Genomic DNA, 9,476 nt, shown 5'->3' with positions numbered 1-9,476 from the left:
AGGTTGTCAGTTTGGCTTTTTGCTCTAATTAAATTTTTTAATATAAATCAATTTAAATATTTTACACACAATTATTTATTGGATATATATATATATATATATATATATATATATATATATATATATATGAGGGAGACAAAACTGAAATATAAAGTTTGAACATGAGAAAAAACTAGTAAGAAAACGTATACAAAAGAATTACCTTTTTAATGAGATTTTGTGAAATTGTACACATTCTTCATTTTATTTCATAACATTTATAGTGTAACTTTACTAGCAGGAAATTACAATGAAATAATGTTTTTTCAAGTAATTAATGTGTTAGTCTAACGTTTTCAAACAATTACAAGGGCAGAAAAAGTAAGCGGTCTTTTGTACAATTTCACGTAACCTCATTGTGTCATGTACTTTTCTCTAAAATATTTAACGGGTCTTTAGTTTTCTTCTTAAATGTCAAACTCTCTTATATGCACTTAGGGAAGCGTGTCCCATGGATTCATATTAGCGATGCGGAACTAACGGTAGCAGATGTTTGTGTGGATGGAGTTTGGCAACTTGGAAGGCTTGCGACCCAAATACCAGATGATATTTGTTTGGAAGTCATGGCGGTGTACTGGATGTCATCTGAGAACGTCAGGGATGTTTGGACTTGGAAGACAGAACTGACAGGATTATATTCAGTAAAGAGTGCATATACATGGCTATGTCGACAGCAATCTGATCAGCTTGAGGAAACAAATTGGGCTTGGATTTGGCGAACCTGTTTGCCAGCATCAATTCAATTCTTCTTATGGCAAATTTGCCATGAAGCGTTGCCAACTAGGGAGACACTGGTCCATCGGGGTATCATTGATAATAGTAATTGTCCAATGTGTAATGCTCAACAAGAAACTCTTTTGCATTGTTTGTTGGAATGCCCGCGAATTGGTGCACTTTGGAATTCACTTGGTTTGTGTCAACCTCACCTACCTACAGATTCAGAAAAGATTAAGGAATGGCTGAAGTGTTGGGTGGAGGAACAAGGTAGCATCATTCCGGTGTTGCTCTGGGTTATCTGGCGATCAAGAAATAATATGATCTTTAAGGGAAAATTGGATAAGGTGGCTGATTTAAAGGTGTGGGTTAGCACTTGGTGCTCAGCTATTATAAGAGCGTATGGTGGGGAACCTGCGACAGGGAGTATATGGCAGCAGAGAAGTACCCGTCTGGTGAGATGGACAGCAAAGGAAGGAGATTGGGTTACAATAAATGTTGATGGGAGTGCCTTAACAAACCCAGGGGCAGTAGGTGTGGGAGGCCTAGTGCGTGATAATACGGGTCTGTTCATGGTTGGATTCTATGGCAGTATTGGTATTAGTAATAACATCCATGCGGAACTTGTGGCCATGTGGAGAGGTCTCACACTATGTTGGGAACGGGGATATTCCCATGTGTGTTGTCAGTCCGATTGCCTATATGTCGTTCAATTGCTTCAACAAGAGAGCTCACATTACCATAGGTATGCTGTATTGCTGGACAAGATTAAAGAGCTAATATCAAGACATTGGACCTGTCAAGTGATACATATCCTACGAGAGGGAAATTTCTGTGCAGATTTTTTTGCTAGAAAAGGTGCGGTATCATCTGAAGGTTTGGTGATCTTGGAAGAAGCCCCTGTGGAGATGGAAGAGCTTCTCAGGAAGGATATTACAGGAACATGTGTGCTTCGTAGATAGTTTGGCTAGACATAGCTAGCCAGGAGAATTATGTTTTTGCTTTCTATTTTTTCTGGCTTTTATTTCTTTCTGCTTTGACTCTTATGTAATCAAAAAAAAGCTCTCTTATATGCTTTTTTTTATTAAAAAAAAATACACTATTATTTGTTAACGTTTATTGAAAATATGATGTTATGAAAAAGAAAGAGAAACAAGATAATATGTGATGAAAAAAATCTAACTTGTCTATTATTTTTTTTTTTTTTAGAGGACTGGCCTATTTATAAATATATGAAATAGTTGAATAATTATATAACAAAAGATATTTTTATATAATTTAATAAATATAATTAAAGTATATACTTTTGATTTAGTTATTCACAAAAATATAATTTTAATTAAAATACACACACTAAATTTATAATAATTATATCTTATTTAATAATAGATTTTTAATATAAATATATTTGTTTAAAAATTATATATTAATATATATATATATAAGTATTTTATTAGTAACATTAATTAATATATTAATTTAACACAAATATATATATATATATATATATATATATATATATATTGTACTATCCGTACTACGAAGCCGAGCTCCGAGCTCGGCACCACAACGCAAGCCGACCTCGGACGCGCACCGCGTGGCATCAGCTCGGCATTTAAGTGAATCATAACTGATTCTTGAGGATCTCGCCCCAGACGAGGTCCGTTATTTAATCATATTATATCTTATCTCAGGCCCAAGGCCCAAGGCAACTCTAAATCACACCAAGGTACGTGCATTATATATACGAGATTAATACTCACACAAAAACTAACTTTAGCATCGGAGTCTCTTTTGCAGGTACCACCCCCATCTTGGAGCACGAGTGTATCAGCGAAGGAGGCTCACCAATCTTACTCAGAGAATCATCCCTACGGCAGATTTTCGGTAAGAACATTTGGCGCCCACCGTGGGGCCGATCAAGACAGCACTTATCGGCCACGCTCATGGTATTCACCAGAAGCCATAGTAGATGCACGACAGACGATCCAGATCGTCCACCTACCACGAGTAGCAGAGCAGCAATAAGGAGGCTGATTGATCAGGTCGAACAGATGCGACAACAACACGACGCCGATCTGCAGGACATGCGTGCCAAGCACGAAACCGACCTAGCCGCAGTACGGACCGCTAATGAAGCTGACCTAGCGGCTCTACGCACGGAAAACAAGAAGATTCGCGCTCAACTCCAGCGGCGACACTCTGATCATCCCCCCGACTCTCAACTCAAACCCGGCGGAGCAATGCAAGCCAAGGAAAGCCAAGAAACAGGGTCAACTCCCCTACAGGGAGTAATCAGTACAATTGCAGGAGGTTTCGCATGAGGGGGCGCCAGCAGCTCAGCCCGGAAAAAACACCTGCGCAACGTCAACCACACACACTTCACCACCTCGGCTTTGCACCAGAGCTCGCCGACGATCACTTTCACCGACGACGACTATGCCGGGGTCAATCCCAACCAGGATGATCCCATGGTCATAGCCGTGGCGCTAGCTAATTGGGAGGTTCACAAGACACTGATCGACCAAGGGAGCTCGGCCGACATCCTATATTGGCCAACATTCCTCAGGTTAGACGTCCCCCACTCTCTCATACAATCTCACACAGAGCCCCTAGTCGGTTTTGCAGGAAGAAGCGTTCACACTCGGGGGTACGTGGACCTACTGACAACTTTCGGAGCACCTCCGGCTACAAGGCGGGTCATGGTTCGATACCTCCTCGTGGAAGCCGACACCTCCTACAACATAATCATCGGGAGGCCGACTTTGAACTAACTCGGTGCAGTAGTGTCCACCCCACACCTCACCATGAAATTCCCAGGACATGATGGGAAGATCATCTCCGTCAAGGCAAACCAGGAGACGGCACGACAATGCTACACCGAAAGCCTGAAAGTCGCCTCATTCGGTGAACAGTGCAAGAACGACCCTCCCACCGTGACTCACACCGATCACGAAGAAATCGCCGATCTCGATCCAAGATCCGACTCTCATGACGAACAGCCTAGCCCCGTCGACGAGCTCGATGACCTCCAGATCGGGAAACTCCCCGGGCAATCCACAAAGATCAGCAGACAGTTGACTCCAGAATTGTGACAGCAGCTCGAAGCGGAAATCCTCAGAAACGCCGACCTCTTTGCCTTGTCCAGCACCGACATGCCAGGCATAGATGCTGATTTCATCTGCCACAAGCTAGCAATACACAAGGAGGCCAAACCAGTCGCCCAGAGGAAAAGGAAGGTCGGCGACGAAAGGCGAGAGGCCATCATCACCGAAACACAGAAACTGATGAATGCTGGCTTCATCCGTGAGGTCAGGTACACCACATGGCTGGCGAATGTGGTCCTGGTAAAGAAGAACTCGGGGAAGTGGCGTATGTGCGTCGACTACACTGATTTGAACAAAGCATGCCCCAAGAACTCATACCCCTTGCCGAGCATTGACAGGTTGGTCGACGGAGCCTCCGGACACGCCCTCCTCAGTTTCCTCGATGCCTACTCTAGGTACAACCAGATAATGATGTACCCGCCTAACGAAGTGCATACGTCCTTCATCACCAACCACGCCAACTACTGCTATCGGGTGATGCCCTTCGGCCTCAAAAACGCAGGCACAACCTACCAGCGGCTGATGGATAAGGTCTTCCACCAACAGATCGGGAGGAACATGGAAGTCTACGTCGACGACATGGTAGTCAAGACTACCTCGGCGACAGACCATGCTGCCGACCTTGTCGAAGTTTTCGCCCAGGTCAGAAAGCACAACATGTGCCTCAACCCGGAGAAATGTGTCTTCGGCATCCAGGGAGGCAAGTTCCTTGGTTTCATGATCACCAGCAGAGGGATTGAGGCCAACCCCGAGAAGTGTCAAGCGATCATCCGGATGCAGAGCCCACAAACGGTGAAAGAGGTCCAACGCCTAGCTGGACGATTGGTCTCATTATCCCGTTTTATCTCCAGACTCGCGGAAAAGGCAGGGCCCATCTTCTCCCTACTGCGAAAGCCCAAAGATTTCCGGTGGATGGATCAGTGCGAAGAAGCTTTTCGAAGCTTCAAAACCTTCCTCACAATCCCGCCGATCTTACAGAGGCTGAATCACAAAACCGACCTCCTCCTTTACTTGACCGTAGCAGAAGGCGCTATTAGCGCGGTAATAGTACAAGAGCACCAGAAAGCGCAGACACCAATCTACTTCATCAGCCGAGTCCTCCAAGATGCGGAGAAGCGATACCAGATGATCGAGAAGCTAGCACTAGCACTTGTCACCGCAGCTCGACGTCTCCGACCCTACTTCCAGAGTCACCAGGTGGTAGTCAAAACTGACTACCCCATCAAGCAAATTCTGCGAAAGCCCGAGCTCACCGGACGGATGATTGCATGGTCAGTAGAATTATCTGAGTTCGGCATCCAGTACGAAAGTCGCAGACCCTTGAAAGCCCAATGCCTGACCAACTTCGTAGCCGAGCTCACGCCTACTTCCGTCGAGGAACCCCAGGTATGGACTTTACATGTCGACGGGTCCTCCAACTCTAAAGGCGGTGGTGCAGGCATCATTCTAGAAGGGCCAAACCAAGTCACCTTGGAGCAATCCCTCAAGTTTAGCTTCAAGGTGACCAACAATCAGGCGGAGTTTGAGGCACTTCTCGCAGGACTAAGGCTGGCCCGCGACCTTAGAGCTTGAAGAGTGAGTTGCAACAGCAACTCAAAACTCATGGTGGAACAACTCAGTGGAAAATACCAGGCAAAAGACACTCTTCTGCAGCGGTACTTCCACATCACAACCCACCAGATCTCATCCTTTGACAAATTCACCATACAGCATGTGCCTCAAGAACAAAACACCCAAGCTGACCTCCTATCAAAACTCGGCACCACCAACAGGCCTGGACAACACCGAACCATCATCCAGGAAACACTACACTCACCCAGCCTAAACGAAAAAGCCGTCAATGTCAGTGACAATGAAGACCTGGGATGGATGGCAGGTATCTGGAACTACTTGAAAGACGGGACCCTACCCGAGGGTAAGGTCGAAGCTCGGAAGGTGAGGATGAGATCGGCTAAGTTCGTCATCATCGAGGACGAATTATTCAAACGTGGTGTTTCCACTCCACTACTCAAATGCTTGACAGCATCTCAGGCAGCCTACGTCATCAAGGAAATCCATCAGGGGATATGCGGCATACATTCCGGAGCACGCTCAATGGCGACCAGAGTACTCCGAGCTGGGTACTACTAGCCCACTTTGAAGTCGGATTGCCAAAGCCACATCCAAAAATGCAAAGAATGTCAGCAGTTCAGCAACGCACACCGGAAATCGCCCGAAGCTCTCCACTACATGATGTCGGCGTGGCCTTTCTCCCAATGGGGAATGGACATCCTCGGGCCATTCCCCCTGCGAAAGGCCAACTGAAATTCCTCCTGGTGGCGATCGACTACTTCACCAAGTGGATCGAAGCATGTCCACTCGCCAAAATCACTACTGAGAACTTGCGGAAATTCACCTGGAAGAATATCATCTACAGGTTCGGAATCCCTCACGCCCTCGTTACTGACAACGGCCGACAGTTCATCGCACAGGAATTCGAGGACTTCCTCCACGAACTCAGAATCAAACACCTTTCGACCTCGGTGGAATACCCCCAGACCAATGGCCAAGCCAAAGCTGTCAACAAAGTCATCCTCTGGGAACTCAAGAAACGACTAGGAAACGCCAAAGGACAGTGGCCTGATGAACTCCCTAGCATCCTCTGGGCGTATTATTGCACCACCAGTCAACCACGCAAGAGACGCCTTACAGGCTGACCTACGGAGCTGACACAATGATCCCAGTAGAAGTCGGAGAAGCATCCCACAGACGCCAAGTCTTCAACAACGAATAGAATGCCCGAGAACTGGCAGCTGACCTCGACTTACTGGACGAGCTTAGAGACGAAGCTCAAGTCCATGAGGAAGCCTGCAAGCTCCGAGCTTCCCGAAGATACAACACCCGAGTAAAACCTCGCTTTTTCCGTGTAGGTGACTTGGTATGGCGATTACTAGGCGAAGCCAGAAAAGACACATCAGATGGGAAACTCGCACCCACTTGGGGTGGCCCCTTCCGAGTTACAGAAGACTTGGAAAATGGAGCGTATAGACTGGAAGAACTCAGCGGGAAACCTATACCGCGAACTTGGAATGCTATGCATCTCAAGTTTTATTTCAGTTGAACTCTGTATGAATGAGTTGTGCACTCTTTTCCCGCCTCGGTTTTTTTGCCCAAAAAAATGAAAGATGGATTTTGGCTGAGAGGGTTTTTAACGAGGCACATTTACATAATTAATAAAATGACTCATCCCATTCAACTCACACCTTTTTCGCATCATTTTATGTTTTATGATAAATGGAGGACCGAGTCCGAACCAATTTGTTCCGCCCCCACTTAAGGTCGAGTTCGAACCTTCACAACACGCTACTAGACAAAAACTGAGGTCGAGTTCGAACCTCGGTTTTATTAAGGTCAAGTTTGAACCTTCACAAAAAATCTAAGGTCGAGTTCGAACCTCGGTTTTATTAAGGTCAAGTTTGAACTTTCACAAAAAATCTAAGGTCGAGTTCGAACCTCGGTTTTATTAAGGACAAGTTTGAACCATCACGGAAATCTAAGGTCGAGTTCGAACCTCGGTTTTATTAAGGTCAAGTTTGAACCTTCACGAAAATCTAAGGACGAGTTCGAACCTCCGTTTTATTACGGTCAAGTTTAAACCATCACGAAAATCTAAGGTCAAGTTCGAACCTCGGTTTGATTGAAATCGAGTTCGAACCTTCACGAGAAACTACTTCAAACTAAGGCCGAATTCGAACCCCAGCGCGAGCTATTGCCAAGTATAAGAACATACAACAGACATCGAACGTATGTCTCAAAACGCGCACAAAGCAAAAACCAAGCACAAACACATAAAGGCAAATATATATATATATATATATATATACACAAGCAAAGTTCCCAGAATTCAACACTTGAATTCAAAACAGAAAAATAAATTGCGATTACAAAATTGGCCTACACAGAGGCATTCTCGCTGGAGCTATCCTCAGCGTCGTCCTCCTTGAACAGCTTCCCAAAACGAAAGACCTTCTCCACGTGCATGCCGGAGAAGTCAAACCCTGGCGCAAGGAGTCTGGCCTGACGAGCAGCCTTGAGGAAGCCCCTCTTATGCTCCACCACGATGGAGCGCTCCACCTACTCAAGTCTCCTCTCCAACGCCGCCTTCTCGGCCTCCAGCGACGAAAGGTCTACTCTCTGGGCAGCAATCTCCTGCTCTTTGCTACCAATAATGACCTCATCGCGGAGACGCTCCTCGGTTACCGACACCAGCTCGCTCTTCAAAAATGCGACTTCATCTTCCAAAGAGCGAACCTGCTCCCGAGAAGACATCACCTTGCCGCGGGACAAGATAACAAGCCCCTGCAGCTCACCCACCCGAGAAGCATAGTCTTCGTTGGAGCGTAGGGCGATCTCCAATGACTTCTGGGCCCTGGCAAGGCCCCCCCTCGCCGCCTGGAGCTCGGCTCCCTACATCTTCGCTTCACCGAGGGCGGCAGTCAGAACCCCGTTCTCCTCCTTCAGGACTCTATTTTCATCCTTCAGAGGCTGAACAAGGCTCCTCAGCTTCGCTATCTCCTCCTGCTGCCTCGACCACTTGTGTTTCCAGTAATCCACAATGGTCGTTCCTCTCTGAAGGAAGATCTGGGCGGCATCGAAACTCCCCATTGGCCCGGCCGACTCGATCATCGCCTGATCAGCCGTACTCAGCGACCCCTTCGGGAAAAACTTCTCCGAAGTCACCGCGGCGCTCCACAGAGATTCGACCTCCTCCGACGCACTCAAATGCTCCAGCCGCATGGGCGCGCCCTCTTGCGCATAGCGATACACAAGGTACGGCCGCTTCGGCCTCGGCACCGAACCAGGGGTAGGGAGCTCGGAGCTCGATCCCTCTCTACGAGCCTCTGCGGAAGTAGGCGCAGGTACCCCCTGCACCACCACGGAAGGGCCCCCTTCCGACGCCCCCGAACCCGGAGGACCCGAAACCCCGATGTCGTTCCCCGCCTGCAAGAAGTAAGGATACTCTTCTAAGAACAAAAGTAAACAGAAGGGTAAAACGCCAATACCACAGGAGGGCCAACGGCTTACCTCGCCAACCGGAGCAGTAGGTACTGCACCCCAGATCACTTCCTCGACAGCATCCCGTGCCTATAGAAAACAACCTCAAGTCAAAAGGTGAAAAAACAACATAAAATGAAAAAAATAGAAACAAGACTAAGAAAAGAAAAATACTCACCTTGGTAACTCGCTCAGCAGCTTGGGCCGGCACCTCGCCGGGTTGAACGACAGGCTCAACAGCCGACGCCACCTCTTCGGCGGCCACACGAACGACCCCCTCCGACGGCAGACTCCCAGCAAGGTCCACCGCGCCGGCTTCAGCAACCTGGGAGGCAACCTCCCCTATTTCACGAGGGGAAGAGGTCCCCCCGACCTCTCTCCCACCCCTCTTTCTTTTTCGGTTGATTTTCAGAGGGGAAACCTCCTCTTCTGGAGGCTTGGAAACCCCGAGCTCAGTCACGTTGAAGCAGGGCTTCAGCTCAAGCCACAAGTCTTTTCCTATAAGGCCTACAGACAGAAAATAAGGCACATCAGCAAAGAAGAATTACACAAACCTCAACAAACTACCAAAATGCAAGATAC

General features: G+C 47.2%; 1 protein-coding gene across 1 annotated transcript; it reads left to right on the top strand.

Moving 5' to 3' along the window:
* Nucleotides 1-5,462: 5,462 nt before the first annotated feature.
* Nucleotides 5,463-5,990, top strand: LOC145951941 (uncharacterized). Its single transcript, XM_083064136.1, has one exon. The coding sequence runs from the start codon at nt 5,463-5,465 to the stop codon at nt 5,988-5,990; it is 528 nt and encodes a 175-aa protein (XP_082920262.1).
* The last annotated feature ends 3,486 nt before the right edge of the window (nt 5,991-9,476 follow it).

The sequence above is a fragment of the Cajanus cajan genome, chromosome 9 (assembly GCF_000230855.2).
Source record: "Cajanus cajan strain Asha chromosome 9, NIPB_CcT2T_4, whole genome shotgun sequence".
NCBI lineage: Eukaryota > Viridiplantae > Streptophyta > Magnoliopsida > Fabales > Fabaceae > Cajanus > Cajanus cajan.
This window is presented reverse-complemented; position numbering and strand designations above follow the sequence as displayed.

Coding starts and splice junctions, on each gene's coding strand:
- LOC145951941 (XM_083064136.1), top strand. CDS start 5,463: ATGGTGGAACAACTCAGTGGAAAATACCAGGCAAAAGACACTCTTCTG.